Consider the following 16,215-nt stretch of genomic DNA (forward strand, 5'->3'; position numbering starts at 1 on the left):
TCCTTCGCTGCACATAAACAAAGGAGTTGTCTACGCTGAGGTGCATAGAACAAGTTATGGGGACCTTTGAATTGTGTCTTGAGTGCAGGATATTTATACTGTTGCTTTACCTAGTTCATCTTTGTAGCTTTATCACAGTTCACCTTAGTAGCTTTATCACAGTTCACCTTTGTAGCTTTATCACAGTTCACCTTTGTAGCTTTATCACAGTTCACCTTTGTAGCTTTATCACAGTTCACCTTTGTAGCTTTATCACAGTTCACCTTTGTAGCTTTATCACAGTTCACCTTTGTAGCTTTATCACAGTTCACCTTTGTAGCTTTGTCACAGTTCACCTTTGTAGCTTTATCACAGTTCACCTTTGTAGCTTTATCACAGTTCACCTTTGTAGCTTTATCACAGTTCACCTTTGTAGCTTTATCACAGTTCACTTTTGTAGCTTTATCACAGTAACAAGCCATCAGCCACATATTTGTCTTCTCCAGTAACTCAACTTCTCTACTCTGAGGTCATTTTGAATTATACTCAGGAGTCCAATGCAGTTAAATGTAAAAACAAATTCAAGAAATATTTAATGTAAAAAAAAAAATGCTGTTTTTTCAAGAATCTTTTTCAGAGTACCAGTCATTGAACTTTTGGGTTTTTCTTTTCTTCTTTACATAGTGTAATGGAGATGTCAATGTTGTCATTGTCGTTTGTTAATTTTACATTGTTTTTGTTGCCTGGTATTTTGTGTATGTGTGTATTCATTGTCTCCAGAATCAGCCTCAGACTGGTGCAGTGCTACAGATCCTATCCCTTGCCCTGGGGTGGAGTGTCTGAATTTGATCAGTGGGCCACAGTGCGTTTGCCCACAGAACTACGCACTCAACCCATTTGATGGACGGACCTGTATGTTCTCCCACCCAGCGAGATCTGTGGTAACGTATTCGTTTTGTAATGTACTGCTTTTCTCAAGACCTCTCAAATCTGTAAATGTCTATTTTTGTATAGTATTTTGGGAGTGGCCGGTTTGTTGGTGAAGTTGGGTTGGTCTAGACGTGGTATCGCTGGATAGAAGGCGTGGTTGGCTCGAGCTGGACGGGTTGAATAAGAGTAGAAACTAGGCCAGGCCGGCCTGCCTCATGGGATGGTGTAGAGTAGGGGCTTGACTGGGCTCGAGGAGATAATTGGGTTGGACTGGTCTGAATGGGACAAGGAGAGATAGAGATCAGTCTAGGTTGGGCAGGATGGGGCAGTGGCTAGGCTATGTTGGATTGGGGGTGAGAATACCAGGGTGGTGTGAGGAAGGGGGGAATGGCAACGTAAAGGCAGGGCTGGGGGTGGTAGGGTTGGCTATTTTCCTGGCTGGTTTGGCGTTTACTGTGTGTGGCTTGACGGAGATGAACAGAGTCACCAGCTGTTGAGAACTGGACGTGATAAGGATGCTTGAAGGCCGTAATGTGAATGAACTCGCTGTTTCCATTTTCAACTTTGTTATTCTACCCTTCTAAACAGTCAGGATTGAAATGTTTACAGTGAGCAAGCCACGAAAGTGTCATATGCAAAAAAAAAAAAAATTTCCTTTCTGCTGCCATTGTGAACTCTTGTCAGATACTGGTTGCCGATCAAGACAGACTCCTGTTTGTAGACATAGTGCTTGGGCTGGCCGGAGTCCATCCTGTCCAGGGTGAATGGACGGACATCTCCAGTGTCGTCTACGATTTTACCTCAAAATATTTGTTTCTCGGGGACCTAACGAAGCAATCCGTGGAAAGGTAGGGACAGGTGTACGTGTATGTGTGTTGATGTCACTGGATACGGCAGTTTCTTAAAATGTGGGTGTCGCCAGGAATTGGGGCAGGGGGCTCAGGACTTTTTCAAGGGGGAGGCGAAACTATTGTAGGAGCCAACCTGATAAACCATTACTGGTGGAGAGGGGGTCGAGTCTCATTTTGTCAGATTGCCTCACGCTTTGTGTCTCCTGACAGATATTTCGCTATTTGCAGCCTTTGTTTTTAGTCCTATGTGTGGCACAGAAGGATTTTGCATGAAACAGGTTTTGAAATTCCAGGCTATGGCATTTTGTTGTAGTAGGCATCACAGTCGGTAACTTGTGGAGGAAATTTGTACACGGAAAACTGTCAATTCAACATTGCATTATTTAATCATGCTGATATCCATCAACAAGTGTCAGCAAAGGTACTCAGTGTCAACAAAGCACGAACAACCTGCAAATGCACTCTAAAGCTTCAGAAGACGTATCATCATATTCAGAAGGCAATCAAAACATCTCCTCTTATATACTTGTATTATTTGTTTCATTTTACTCTTTGATGTGGAGCATTGCGATAACACCTTTTTGACAGGTATGACACCACTTTGGGATTTTACTGGGCGCCCCTTGAGATCTCCAACCACACCGTCCTGTATACAGGACAAGGCAGTGTTGAGGGCATTGCCTACGACTGGGTCCATAAGAACCTGTATTTTGTCAACGCCGATGCCAAGGCAATCCTAGCCATACCCTTTGATGGCCGCTTCTCAGCCAGCATGGTGCTTGCTGAGCTGGACAAGCCTCGGGCTGTCGCTGTGGACCCCAGAGAAAGGTCTGTTCCTCTTTCATCGAGGCCGCGTCTGACTTTCATGGCTGCGGCTTGAAATAACAAATAATTCTATGGGAGGGGGGCTGCAGTCACTACCACAGACTCGTGTAACTTTAAGTCACAGCCAAGTAATTTAGACGCAGCCGGAATTGGCCAATCTGAACTGAAAATGTGCGACATCTTTGAATCTAAAGTTTCTATTCAAAAGTCACCATGTCATATGGTTTGAAGCACAACCTGTCATAAACCAATACCATTCTGACAGGATTCTCTTCAGTCAGTAACCCTGCTTGACATCGAGGTTACATATTCTCAGTACTATAATGTGTAATCTTTGTCAAAAATGTGTTGCACCCATCCACAGATTTTCCCATTGGGGCAATATATTAAAAGAAATTGTCAAAGTCAGTCACTTTGGTACTCTCCCCACCTCATTTTTTTCAATTTCGGCAAAATGACAGCATGCTGCAAGGAATAACTTCATCAGGAGTGGAGTGCCATCACCATCATAAATGAAGTGGGTGTTTTTTTTTTTTTTTGTAATTCGGTTGGTTGATTCTTGGATAGCTGTAAATAGTCCATTCCCACCTTTGGTTGACCGACAAAAGCCACCCTAATTTAGACTGCCGCTTCAGTGCCAAAGCCCAAGACATGTCCCACTCCACTGCCACTACTCACTTGAATTTCTCAACGCATTGTGGCAGGTACATGTACTGGACTGACTGGGGAGAGGCGCCGATGATCGGCAAGGCTGGCCTGGACGGCTCACAGCCGACAGCCCTCGTCAGTTCCGGCCTGGCCTGGCCCAACGGCCTGGCGCTGGACTATGAGGCACGCCGGGTCTACTGGGTGGACGGCAAACTGAACGTCATGGAGTACGTCGGCTTTGATGGGGATGGACGGCGAGTTCTCATCCAGAATCTAAGACACCCATTTGGTATCGCCCTCTTCCAGGTGACTCATGAATTTTTTTTCCCAATTTATCGCTCTTTACACCGTCTCCTGCACAGTTCATTTCTGCAGGCCTTACCTTAAATTGTGGGGGTTATTTTAACCTGAAAAAGGACTTTAACTCCACAGGATCAAGTCTACTGGGGCGACTGGTCCCCGAGGGCTTTGTCATCTGCAAACAAGTTTACCGGAGAGATTACCGAGGAAATATATCTTGGAACAAGTCCCATGTTCATGTCTGTGCTCAAGCTGTATCCAGAACTTGGCTTTGAAAGTAAGTGGGTAAATAACTGCAGATGAAAATAGTGGTCTCGTGAGAGAAGGAGCAGGGTGGGCCACACCCCCCCTCCCCGAATAAAAACTTGAGAAATAAAAAGAAGTTTGAAAAAAAAGAGGAAGAAAAACAGATGTTAAAGCAAGAGAAATCAACAAAGAGATGACAGGAGATGAAAATGGCCTATTTGTTGAAAAGTACTGTAGCATTGATCCCAGTCTTCTGTTAATCGTCCATCAGTTTACTGCTGATTTTGCTCTGTCATGCTTTATTTCCATCTTCTATTTTCAAGGGCCACTGTCCGTCACATTTTGTTGTTACATGAATCAACCAACTAAATTAATCACTTTGTCGTCCCGTGCCATTTTCCATCACCTTTTTTGGCCTCTCCATTTGCACACTTTTGCTGTGCACGTCTTTTCCCATTCCCAGACGTCGTTGACTCCTGCGATGTGTACCCGGGCTGTTCCCATCACTGCCTGCCCTCCCCATCCAGCCCCACCAACTACAGCTGCACCTGCCCGGCCAACGCCTACCTGGGCCCAGACGGACGGACCTGTCTCTGTACAAACGGCAGACGCCTGCATGCAGATGGCACAAGCTGTGAGGAGGTCAGGGAAATTCATTGGACCTTTCACAGTCCATTGTGGTTTTCATTTTAGCAGTTCAGTATTACTGTAGAGTCGTCCAGTGCTAGCAAAACTGAACAATTGTTCAGAAAATTAAATTAACTAAAGGTTGGGCTCGACTGATTGCTGTCACTTTATGACATAAATGTGGCATCAGGCTGAAATATGAAAACAGAGCTTCTGTCTGTTTCCTCAGGTTTAGTTTTCACCCTCAGCATTGACTTGTAGACAGATGTAGTAAGTGGTCCAAGACCAGCTCACTTGAAATGGGCACAAAAATTCAGCTCTCAAAAACCGATACTTTTCTCGTGACGTGGTGGAAAAACTAGAAATGCTAGTATTTGAACATTCCTGAAGCAGGTTGCAGTCGTCTGCATTCAGAGGATGTTCTGATATTTCCAACCCTACGGTTTCCCTAAGTCACTGCAGGCTAAGATTCATGCCGACCCCCCAATTGTTTGGTTCAAAGAACACACACAAAGTCCACGAAGATTGTGAAAGTGGACCTTGTCTTGAACTTGAATGCTGCACACATCTGCCATTTTGTTGTTACAAATTCTGCTTCATGAGACCGCCCCGGAGTATTGCAAAATATGAGGTTTGGGTAAATATTGTTCTAAGTGACCCTAATGAGTTAGTGTTTCTCGTGTCTGGTCATATATCAAAAGTGGCCTGCGTATCTTGCTTTTTTTTAATGAAAGTCAAATAAAAATCCAAAACTTTTGGCCCAAATAATACCATTCCAGAAAAGGTTAAAGGTACAAGTTGGTCGTTTAATGATGTGGATGGTTTCACACAATTGGCAACCCGTTGAAAATATCCCTGCACGTTCAATTTTTTAGGAGCCGGTTGCCGATCTCCCCTTGCCCTTGCGAGTCCGAGGCTTGACCAGCCAGTACCTGGAGGACCAAGGCACAAACTTTGACATGCGCTGTGTCGTCACCGAGAGCGCAGTGACCTGCACGCCCCGAGGGGCCAAGGAGCCTACCTTGGCAGACCCCGCAGGGCGATACGAATGCCGACCTCCGCGCAATTAGCACGCCACCCAGCTCAAGCCAAGGTACCCGACTGAAATTCAAAAGCACTTTGGACCACCTGTCATTGGATTGTGCTTTCATCAATCAATTTGCTTGCTGTTTTGGACAGCATTAAAGCAAACATTGCATTTGAATACAGACATATCAAATCGACCGTGAGTCTTGTAGTTTTAATACACTGAATTTGTCCTCACAGAGAGTTTCTGAGCCAACATTGTAGAACAGTTATATCACTTAATGAGTTGTGAAGTTGTCATTTTAAGTAGTTGTGTAGAAGGAAAACTGTTTCTTTAAATTGGAATTTTACAGAGGAGACATAAAAAGGAAAGTAGTGAAGTTCAAATTTTAATCAGCTGTTTCCTGAGAATTGCAAGACTCTTCTGAAAAGATTGAAAGTAAACAATTCGAATGTCATTGTACTGGTCTGTTACCATGGGAAATCAAGCCATTTGCCTTATTTGGTTATTTTGAACAAGAGACGGTGCTGCCTATTATAAAATTAGTGGTTTTAAAACTGGACTGTATACCATTTTGATAGCCAACTTTGTAGAGTTTGAATATGTAAACTAGGTCTGATGACGAATCGGCTCCATGATAATAAATTCCATTCGGTACAAAGGATAAATGTTGCAGTTGGTAAGTATTACGGTTGTCAGATAGATTATTAAAAGAATCGGTGTGGAACTTTAATAATAAATCATATTTTCAGTGGCAGTGATGTAATCTCTCATTGACAAACCCTCATTTTGTTCCTTTTGTCAAGATGGAAGAGGCACTTGTATGAGATTTGTGTTTTAGTGCAGACACAAAGTAAACAGACTCACTACCCAGTCTGATACAACTCCAGTCGTCTTATCATCCATAGATTGTTAAAATAAACGTAGCTGTCAGACTGTTCAGAAACCAAGTAGGCTTTGTTTATAAGTGTGTAGAGCTCATGATTTATGGTCCTAGCATTGCTCCTTCAACCCCAAGAAAACTGGTAATGCCAACGTAATCTGACGTCACCAGTCATGGAATTAAACCATATAATCCATAGACTTACTAGAGTTGCACTTCTCGTGTTGTAGCCGATATCCAAGTGGGAACTTTGTAAAGACAATGTTGGATGATATTCAACAGTTGATATCTTTTGAAGCGTTAAGAATATGGGGGAAATGAACTAGAGTGACGGTAATCTTTTTAGGGGGGTGTTTTGTTTGAAGGTCAGTGAGGTGAGAGAATTGTTAACTGATCCGAGAGTCACTTTTAATTGGTCTCGTTTTGGTGGGAGGGCTTAAGTCACGGCATTTAATAATTTTTTCAAAACAGTTTTTTTTAATTGATTTGTTATATTTATCATGTCTATGTACTTCCGGTAGTTCTTCATTTAATTTTTACGTTGTCCTTAAAAGGCGTGTGAGAGCGTCTGCCGATTTATACGTACTGGTTTGTTCGTTCCGCTCGCGATATTTTCTTGCACATTCTGGGGACACTTCCTGTACTTTTCTACAGGAAACTGGCTTTGTCGTCAGTCTTGAGGGGAGACTAGTCTTCTGCGTCGTGGTAGCTTTCCTTGTTGAAGTTTCGGCTCCGGTCACTTGTGTGTACACGCGTGTGCACTTTGGTCCGTTTGCGGCAAAAGTCTGAGAGAAATAACAGTCTGTGGTCGTAAATTTGACATTACCATGATTAATCACTGTGCGTCCGATTTTCATGAAACTTTGCGACACCAGAAAAACTTAAGAATGCTTGGAGTAAGAGTTAAAAAAAAACCAATTACTCTCTTCAAGATTACTCTAAATTAAGGTGAATGATGGAACGCAGTCTTTTATTGTGCATTACGTCAAGTTGCAGTAAAAGTCACAGTCGTATTATTTTTTACAAGTGGCTATGGCTGGCTGTCAGTACAAAAGCAAAACGATAATTCGCGAAGTGTTCAGAAAACCAAATACTAAATAGACACCAAATAGTAAACTCTGCTACTAATTACTAAATGAAATGAGACCCTCGTGAAAAATAATCATGAAAATGTACATTTTCATTTAAAACTGAACACTAACTAATGGTGATTTCTGCAAACTGGTTGCCCCTAAGAAATAGCAGACAATACGAGAGTGGTCGTCAGTTAACATTGTCTAACAGGGAGAGTTTCCATTCAGGTTTTGGAACAAGTGAGGGAAGCCAAAAAGATATTAAATAGGATTGAATTTTTGCTTTTAACGAGCACCATTTAATTAATTATATTTTCATTGAGGCTGAGAATTGTTAGGATGAAGGGAGTTTTTGGATGTTTTAGGAAAGCTCCAAAGTGAAAGGCCTCGGCCGGTAAATGACGAGCCGGTCTAGTCTTCTTTTGTACTGAGTCCGTGATTCTTTCTTGTGGCAGGGAAAGTTCAAAGCTGTTTTGTTTGAGCCGATCCCGTCCTACAATGTGCAGCACAGGGGCGCTTTGTTAAAAACTAGTTTTGATTTTTGTACACAGAGGGTTTGTATAAAGCCTTTTGTCGATGGACTTTCGAATGTAGCAATTCATTCATGAGAAAGATTTCAGTGATTGAGCGGTGAGAGGCGCCTTCTTTGTCCGCTTCTGTACCACCAGACGGACCAGACGGGTGGGCCAGCCGGAAGTCCCCTAAGGCATGGCAAACATGACCACGACCGTGGATAGTCGCTCGAGAACTTGCACGTCCTCTCACTGGGTGTCCACTTTACAAAACGCCATCACCAGACGTGTCGGTTTGGCAGGCATTGTGCTTTCTTTTTCACTTGTGACCAAAATTACAGGAAGTGTTTTTAGCGATCTACGATGTTCACCGTGCAACGCAGCTAGGTGCCGACAGCTGTCGTGAGCCAGGTGAGTAGTTAGCTTTATGGAAAAACTCGTTCGCGTTTAACAAAAATTGTTCAGTAGCAACTAACTCCAGCTTTGATGCGTTTTTACGGGCTGTTAGATGACTTGTGGTGAAGCATTGAGACTTTGAAACGTAAACCTCAGTTCACAGGTTGAGTGTTGGCCTATGTCTCAAAGTTAAAGGGTCGGTCAGTCTGATGATACTGCCGGGTTTTTTAATGAAGTGACAGTCAACTTTTGCGTAATAAATTGTAATGATTCAATGACTGTCAGACCACAGCTCTGTGGTCAGAATTAATTCTGGACAAGCTGACCAGCACGACATAATTATTATTCGTTATTCGGGTTGCGTGGTTGTAATGTCAGTAAGCGGAAGGCTTTTTGTTAGATTATGAATTATAGGAGTAATACAAACCGGAAGTTTTTCCAAGCTGACTAGGTTTAAAAATACAGAAGTAGGCCTAGGTGGGCACAATTTGTAAAAGTAATCTTAGGAATACAAATTCTGCTTAATTTTCTAGGTTTGGTTATGAGTAGCTAGAAACACAAGTACTGTTTTGTTTGGCCTCAGCCTAAATTGTTCAAAGGGTGGCCCTTGAGTAGTTCATCAAGGACGTCGAATTGGGTTTATATACTTCAGGAATGGGTTTGCCTTGAAGAGGGTGTCTAGACTAATGTACATCACGCTGCGACTGCCCTTGAGAACCATGGAGGTACTTCCATGGTGACAACAGATTTCAGCCCCCCCCCCTGTCCTGCATAATTGCATTCCTGATAACATGTCTGCCCCTTTTTACCGGGCAGACAATGTTTAACCTTCGTAGTCTCTTTTCTATTCGATCTTTTATCTCGGCGAAAAAAAATCGTGAAATCTCAAAATCTTTCACAGTGAAGGATTTTGGTACATTCTTGAACAATTTTCAAGGGAATTCCAAATCACTTTGCTCTACTTCGAAATCCCGAATTTTGCAAAATCTTTCAAAGATCAAACCTATTAATGGATCTAGATTTAAGGATCTAGAGGAATTGAAAAAATGTTTTGAGAATGGCTGGGAAGGTTGGCCGACCGGTAAAAAGTAATGGTCGCCGTGCGTTTGGAGATTTGCCCCTAGAGCGTGCCATTCGGTCGGCGAAGCTAGAGATGCCTTTTTTCGGATGATATGTAATTGTAAATGGCTTTTTTTTTCCTTCATCAGCCACCGTATTGTCCATCGTATGAAAGCAACACGTTTACTATCACCATAGAGCAAGTAACAGGAAACACCTTAAAAAAAAATGTCCGTGGAGGTATGTCGAATCATACGAGTTAAAAATTGCATTATACTGGAATTTGGGCAAGCAGGGAAAAACTCCACGTGCTCACAAGAGAAGAAAAATCAGCCGATGTTTGCCGTAATCAATTTAATAAAATACAGAGCACCCCCCCCCCTTCAAGGCTGTCGTATATTCACCGAGCGAGTTCCCCGAGCGAGTTCCCCGAGCGATCTCGCACTCGCAGTAAATTGGCGATCAGCGTGTTCTCAGTTGGCTCAGCACCTGGTGCGGCGCTGCATGCTACGCACCCGTGCCCCGGAGAGACGTGACCTTCTGCCCTCAAGTCGGCTCCGTCAGCTGCCTCGGTCGGTCGCAAATTATAGAACTGACACTTTTACGGGCCAGGTGTGCGCTTTACTTTAAATTTATGCATGGCTGTCTTCAAGTGGTTTACGTGGTCCTAGGGGCTTGGGGTCATAAATTTTCTTCTAATGGGGGGGGGGGGAATTATTGCTTGTTTCAAAGCCTGAGAAAAATATGGTCGGCAACCACGTTCTTATCCCTGTCCTGAGCTGTAAACTTCGAAGCGCCAATTCACTGTGGTTTTTATCAAATGTGCGAGCATTTTGTACAAGTCAAATACGTTCTATCGGAAGACATGCCAGCTTGTCGTAACTTTTTTTAATACCGGAATGATACGAGGTCGGGGTTTGTCACGCTTTTATGGCAGCAATTCATTAAATGGCCAACTGACGGGGGGGGGGTGAACGCCCAGATCGTTTCGCGATTCTTTATTCCTGAGATTCAGCATTGAAGAATTCTCGCGAAGTACAATCTTCATTGTTCTTCCCCAAAAAGGTGGTAAGGTTTGGAAAGTATCCAGCCCTGAAAGAAAGTAATTGTCAACATGTTGTCGGAGGGGGAAAGTTGCCCCCCGCCTGGACGTCACTGATACCATGGAGGATATAGGACCCAAGGGGTGCCCAAAACAGTCCTGTATTGTTAGATGAAAGTGATGTTCATCGATTATTGGACACTGCACTTGAGCAGGTGATGGGACACCAATGAATTGCATTTAACACAATTGATATTCTTACCTCGTAGCTTCACAAGTCGTTATGATCTCACGCTTTTGGGAGTCTTACGAAATAGCCACTGCGTGGTTATCATGTAAGAATGCATGACAATAATGTTGTGTATGGGCCCTAGCTAGCCCTATACATGGACATTGATCCGAAATGAAACACCGCATGCAGGAGATATCACACGGTGCGCTGGTGAACCGTCCTTCAAAATTGAAACAACCTATCTTTTCAACATCACTCCAAAAAACATCGCCAAAAAATTAATTAACATCTCCCCAGCGTAAATCCATCCTTAGAAGCATCACTCCAACTGTCGTATCCCGTCCCTTCACCTGCATGGTCCAACCGAGGAATGAAATGTCTCCTTTCCGTCCGTCCCTCCGATTGTAGGCCCCGCCCTCCCATGCCCTTTCCGGATGATCAGTCTGGCACACGCATAAGGTCTACGTGGCCCTCCGTCATAACTTTGCAATGCCAGGAATTAGTGAACCGCGTCTGAGATCATCATTACGCGCATCTGGTTTCTGTTAATGAACGATCGAGAGAATTTATTTTCAAGTCAAGGTTAAAGTGGATCGTTCTCCCGATGACCTCGCGCGCATACCGCCTGAAGACACTCCACTTCGTATTTAGAAAGAACACGTCTGCCCAAGACAAACTCGACTCTTGACCGAGTTCTTGGAGCGGCGACTCATGCAACAATCAGGGGCCCACACTCTCGTCAGAAAGAGTCCGCAACATGATATTTCCATGTTTATTTCGGGTTAACGCTCTGGTGGAAACCAGACCCAAGTTCTGGGCTCCTCTTTCGACCCCCAAGGACGAACGGAGACTGGCCTTGGCCGGGAAAATTGTGCCGACAGCAACAGTGAACCAGAACGGACACAGAGTGGCATTTACAGTATTTTTTCTTCGCAACAAAATCCAAAGTATTCCCAGCAAAATCTGTTTGGATTTCGTCTGGATTCAGCACGGTGCACTGACAACTCTCGTAGTTGGAAAGCTGTGGTCGCGAATGCGAAGCATATAAATTACTTGTGATATGAAATTGACCGTCTGACGACCCTCTTGAATGGTTGTGTTTACGCAGGGATTCGGATTTGTCGCATTGCTCGTACATGCCATCACATGCGGTCCGGATGTGCCATTCCTACCGTGGCGGTGATGAGAGACGCAGGGCGACATTTGTGGACGCGCACGCGTGATCGGTCTTGGCCTGGTTTCACCTCGGCCTCTTGTGTGTGAAAAAGGTAAGACAAATTTACGATCTCGTCTGTGCCTGTAAAGACTTGAAAAGAACAACCAATACTTGTAAATTGTGTAAATTGGCTTTGACAAAATATTTCAGCAAAATTATTATTTGCCAATTCATTCAGTTTGTTGTATATATGTGGTTTGTACTGTACATGTGCACGTGTAAGCAAGAGACGAAAAATAATCGGAAATTCAGAAAAAAACCATAAAAATTAAAAAGAAATCAAGATTCTTGCACAGTCTCAATACATTATACGAGGGACAATCTTCTTTTCTTTTGGCTTCTCAGTTTGCCATCACATAACTTCTTCATTTCCTCCCCACATCCCCAAATTGCTGGATTCTGACTGGTCAGTCGGGGGGGGGGGGGCACTTGCTACATCTTCGGACATTGCAGCTGTCAGAAGCAAAACCTATCTTCATTCCTTCATGATTTCACTCGATTTAATTTCTCTTGCAGATGAATTGGGAACCTGTCCGAAGCCAGCATCGTTCCCGCTGGTTACGTCATCTGCTTAGGTCGTGGAGACGATGGTTGCTCCTCCTCGTTCTCACCGTTTTCATCGCTACAAACTCCCTGCTGTACCGGGGTCTCAACCGGGCTGGCCGGTCTGTGGACCCCCGGAGTCTGCCCGTCCAGGAACGGGTCATCTCCATCGACTCATGGCAGACAGATTTAGGGGACACGGGCGGCGGCCGCTCGGATCTGTACATCGATTCGCCGGGGCAGTTCCATCGCCTGTCTGGGAGCCAGCGGGACAGAGTTGACTCGAGGACCGGGAAAAACAGGGCTGGGGTTCCGATGGTGAGATGCATCAGACGCAGTGACGATGCTAACACCGGTTTTGACGAGAAACAGTTGATTGACACGCATGCGAAAGCCGAAAGAGTGAAAGGGGTCAGCCGAGGAGGACCAGCTAAGCGTGTTGCTGTCAGACACGATTATCGGATGGAAATTGGTAAAAAACAGAAAGTTCGAACGGGACAGAATGTGGAAGGGACTCAACAGGATACAACTCCAAATGAAACGATTCTTCTAAGAAGACCGAAAATCCCGATAAATCTTGTCCATGTCCAGTCAGCTGATAGTCAATCCAAATCATATCCCTTCCCTAACAAGGTTAAAACCCGCGCTTCTGAGCTGACGATGTCCAGGACCTCTTACCAATCAAAATGGCACGTTGAGCGTATTAACAACCCTTCAGTGTCTGCCGCCAAAGAAGACTTAGAGACCGGGAAGATACGATTTTATAGCCGACCGACTTGGCTAAGCGAACATGACGTGAAGACACTCAGACGCTTAGCAAATGACCCCATCACTGAGTTTCAAACATTTTCTGTCCAGCACGCCGGGAAATTCGGCCTTGGGCTCCTTGTTTTGGAGTCCGGTGACGAGCTCCGACGTACCGGTCACGACAGCGGCCGGTCAAATGACAGCGGGACGACGGTTACTGCCCAACTGTGCGATCATTCCGGCGTCACGTGCGCCGTGCTGTTCCCGCCTTCCGAGATCCACCGAGTCGCCGCGTTTCACCTCGACCGCGTGCTCGGGTTCAACCGGACGTTGCCGACCGTCTCCCGAAGGTTGACCGAGGAGCTCCGGCGTCAAGTCGGGCTGCCGGTGGACGTTAGCTGTCCCCTGATGCTGTATGAACCGAACCTGTACTTGGACCAGCAACTTGCCACACTTACCAGGGCTGAATTAACTGACTGCCTAGCGGGAACCGACGGTACAGGAGGGGTAGAATGGTGCAATAATGTTCTCACTGAAAACTGGGGTGCTGTAGCACTCTTTGACTTTCTTTTACAGGTAAGTTCAATAAAGTTATGGGATCCAAGCTGGATCAAGAGAGGGCGCAAATTTCCTGGCAATGGATGCTCCCTTGGTAAAGACTCCGACGACATGAAACGCAAGCTACCAACAACATGAACACTCCCAACCAACATGGTTCTTTCAACCGACGAGGGAGTGCTTCTGCTCAGGGCGGATTGTGACCCCCCCAAAAAAATATTGTTGATGAACAATCAAAACTTATCAATGGTTGTACATGACGCACCCCACAACAGGCTACAGCCGATGGTCCCTCGGTGCTAGGTTCGAATACTACCACTGCCCTTGGCTATCTTTAGTGTCCTGTAATTAGCCTCAGGGTTTGGGTGACTGTGGAAGCCTAAAAGGTACAATGTATTACATATACTGGGCTTTTCTACTGCTTCCTTGGACTTCAATTTCCTTCGTCTTTTTCGGTCTTGGCATTTTTCAAAAGAACCGCTGTGCGTGTGAAAGAAAATGATAAGTAGAAATGATCCGGTTTCATTTGAATTCCAGAGTGTGGAAAATTTTATGACTCGCATTCAGTCTTCAAACAACCAAACCTCGACCTCACACATCTTCACGTCTCGGTTTGTGCAGTCTCCAAACATGGTGGGCCTATGCTGTTTCAAACAACTTTTTAAAAAAATCCCAAATCTTTTTCCCTCGTCACGGATGTAATTTGGTCCCTCGTGCCCACCACCGGAATCGTTGTGAACATTCGGAGAATTTAACGAGGCTCTCCCCTTTCCAAGTTCATGATCTCCTTAGCGGACAGGTCACATGCTGATGCAAGATGGCTGAGCAGCCCAAAATCGCGACGCCTACTTTTTCAAAGTTCGATGTATCCATTGAGCTATTAAACTCCATGGTATGTCTTATCCCCAGTAGCCAAATGCAAAGCAGCTGTTTTATTATAAATCAAATAATGTACCACAATGTTTTCCACAGATTTACCATCGGTTAGATTTCGGATGCTGTGGCCTGGAAGCGGCCGAGAGAATGCGTCGTTGCGGGCTGGTGGCCGTTGTGGGCGATATCAGGGAAGCGCCCCGGTGTACTGGCATCAGCGGCGACAGGTCGGTCGACCAGCAGCAGAAAATCGGCTGCAATTACCGCTTGTCTTCGGAGGCAGACAGGCTCGTTCTCGCAGAGAACCTCGTCGACTTTCTTGCTCCTGAGGACAAAGTGGATATGTGGATTCTTCGGGGAATTAATAGGTAGACCTAAACCCGGAAGGGGTTGGGTTTTTTCATGGAATCTGTTAAATTCTTGATTATTATGACAAGTTCTGTATTCGGGACAGGGTGCCTTTAAACTAACCCAATCAAAATCAGGAGGGAAAATGATGAAGCCGGGATCGACAAACTTGCACCTAATTCGACCCTAATTTCATCGTATCCAATCAAAACATCCTCGAAGATGTTCCGATAATAGATCAACCTTGTGAGGGCAAGGAGAGGTGTTAATAAGATGCGAAGTACATTACAACGGTAAGATTCGTTCCAGTGAGAAATCTCTTTGCCTCATAAAAATAGTCCTACTTGTACAATTCCACAACTTTACCACTGGGGGCAAGGAAAGTTTATAGCTCCCCCCAGTGGGTAAAATCCCTATAAATCGAGTGGATAGTGGCCCCAGAAGTAGAGAAATTATTTTAGAGAGCCAAAGGAATGCGGATTGTTGACAAATTACAGATAAGTCAGATACTGGGAATTTTAAACAAATTCTCGTGTGAAGTTCGATGGAAGTTCGCTCCCCATGGTCCAGAAAACAAAGGAAATAGGGTGGCCTTTTAAACCTTGGCTGTGGAGAAAAACAACGTGCCTCAAACGAACCCTGGTGTTTGCCCAGACGGTAGCCACGGGACTTTCTGGGCGAAGTTGTGTGACATTTAACCACAAAATTGTGGCGACCATCTGTACAAATTAGTGGCAGTCAGTGAGGTCAACGTGTCCGCAAACTGCCTATTCACGACCAGGAATTCTTTAGCCAAATTCACAGTTTTGCCATCTTCATAAACCCGAGACCCGTTACTGACCGAGGCAATTTCTTCTTCCATTAATTTTTCTCTTACAGCTTTCCCGCCCAGGCTGTGGCCATGATAAGAGAAGGACGGCTCCGCCAGTCGCTGCTCCAGTCTCTCTTTAGCGACAAGGGATACTGGGAGGGCCAAGGAGGCCGACCAGCCATAGAGAAAATCCTGGACGTCATCGACAAACGCGGGAGGATATTCCTCAAATATATTGGCTCGTAGTGGCAGAGAAAGACAAGTAACCAATGCACCACACGCGGCTCCTGAACTGTGTAAAGCGACTCCCGCACCCACCCCTAGTTCTTACGCACGGTGAAAAAACATCTGTGGGGTAGAAAATAACTCCAGATGTCAGCTTTGTCATCAAATATAATTAAAAATGACTCGGCGACTGAGACACATGCCCAGTTTGTTACGGATTTCTGTCACTTCCACAGATTGCGTCGATTTAAGCCAAAAAAGGGG

General features: G+C 44.8%; 2 protein-coding genes across 3 annotated transcripts in view; both read left to right on the forward strand.

Annotated features, from left to right (window-relative positions):
* Positions 1–6,194, forward strand: part of LOC110977449 (uncharacterized) — a 33,679-nt gene extending 27,485 nt beyond the window's left edge. For both annotated transcript variants that reach the window (XM_022231604.2, XM_087143857.1), the window contains exons 30-36: positions 760–920; positions 1,594–1,757; positions 2,349–2,588; positions 3,290–3,539; positions 3,666–3,810; positions 4,243–4,421; positions 5,282–6,194. In XM_022231604.2, coding sequence (XP_022087296.2) covers positions 760–920; positions 1,594–1,757; positions 2,349–2,588; positions 3,290–3,539; positions 3,666–3,810; positions 4,243–4,421; positions 5,282–5,476 — 1,334 coding nt within the window. In that variant the 3' untranslated portion in view covers positions 5,477–6,194. The remainder of the gene's footprint in view (positions 1–759; positions 921–1,593; positions 1,758–2,348; positions 2,589–3,289; positions 3,540–3,665; positions 3,811–4,242; positions 4,422–5,281) is intronic.
* A 470-nt stretch (positions 6,195–6,664) lies between these two features.
* Positions 6,665–16,214, forward strand: LOC110977462 (Golgi-associated kinase 1B-like). Its single transcript, XM_022231634.2, has 5 exons — positions 6,665–8,312; positions 11,739–11,898; positions 12,363–13,712; positions 14,667–14,935; positions 15,795–16,214. Exons 3-5 carry the CDS (start codon positions 12,363–12,365, stop codon positions 15,970–15,972), a joined length of 1,797 nt encoding a protein of 598 aa, XP_022087326.2. The 5' UTR covers positions 6,665–8,312; positions 11,739–11,898; the 3' UTR covers positions 15,973–16,214.
* Position 16,215: the final 1 nt, after the last annotated feature.

Source organism: Acanthaster planci, linkage group LG12, assembly GCF_054643075.1.
Source record: "Acanthaster planci isolate LZ-2023a linkage group LG12, COTS_SCS, whole genome shotgun sequence".
Lineage (NCBI taxonomy): Eukaryota > Metazoa > Echinodermata > Asteroidea > Valvatida > Acanthasteridae > Acanthaster > Acanthaster planci.

Coding starts and splice junctions, on each gene's coding strand:
- LOC110977462 (XM_022231634.2), top strand. CDS start 12,363: ATGAATTGGGAACCTGTCCGAAGCCAGCATCGTTCCCGCTGGTTACGT. Junction 13,713..14,666: donor TCTTTGACTTTCTTTTACAG/GTAAGTTCAATA, acceptor TGTTTTCCACAG/ATTTACCATCGGTTAGATTT. Junction 14,936..15,794: donor ATTCTTCGGGGAATTAATAG/GTAGACCTAAAC, acceptor TTTCTCTTACAG/CTTTCCCGCCCAGGCTGTGG.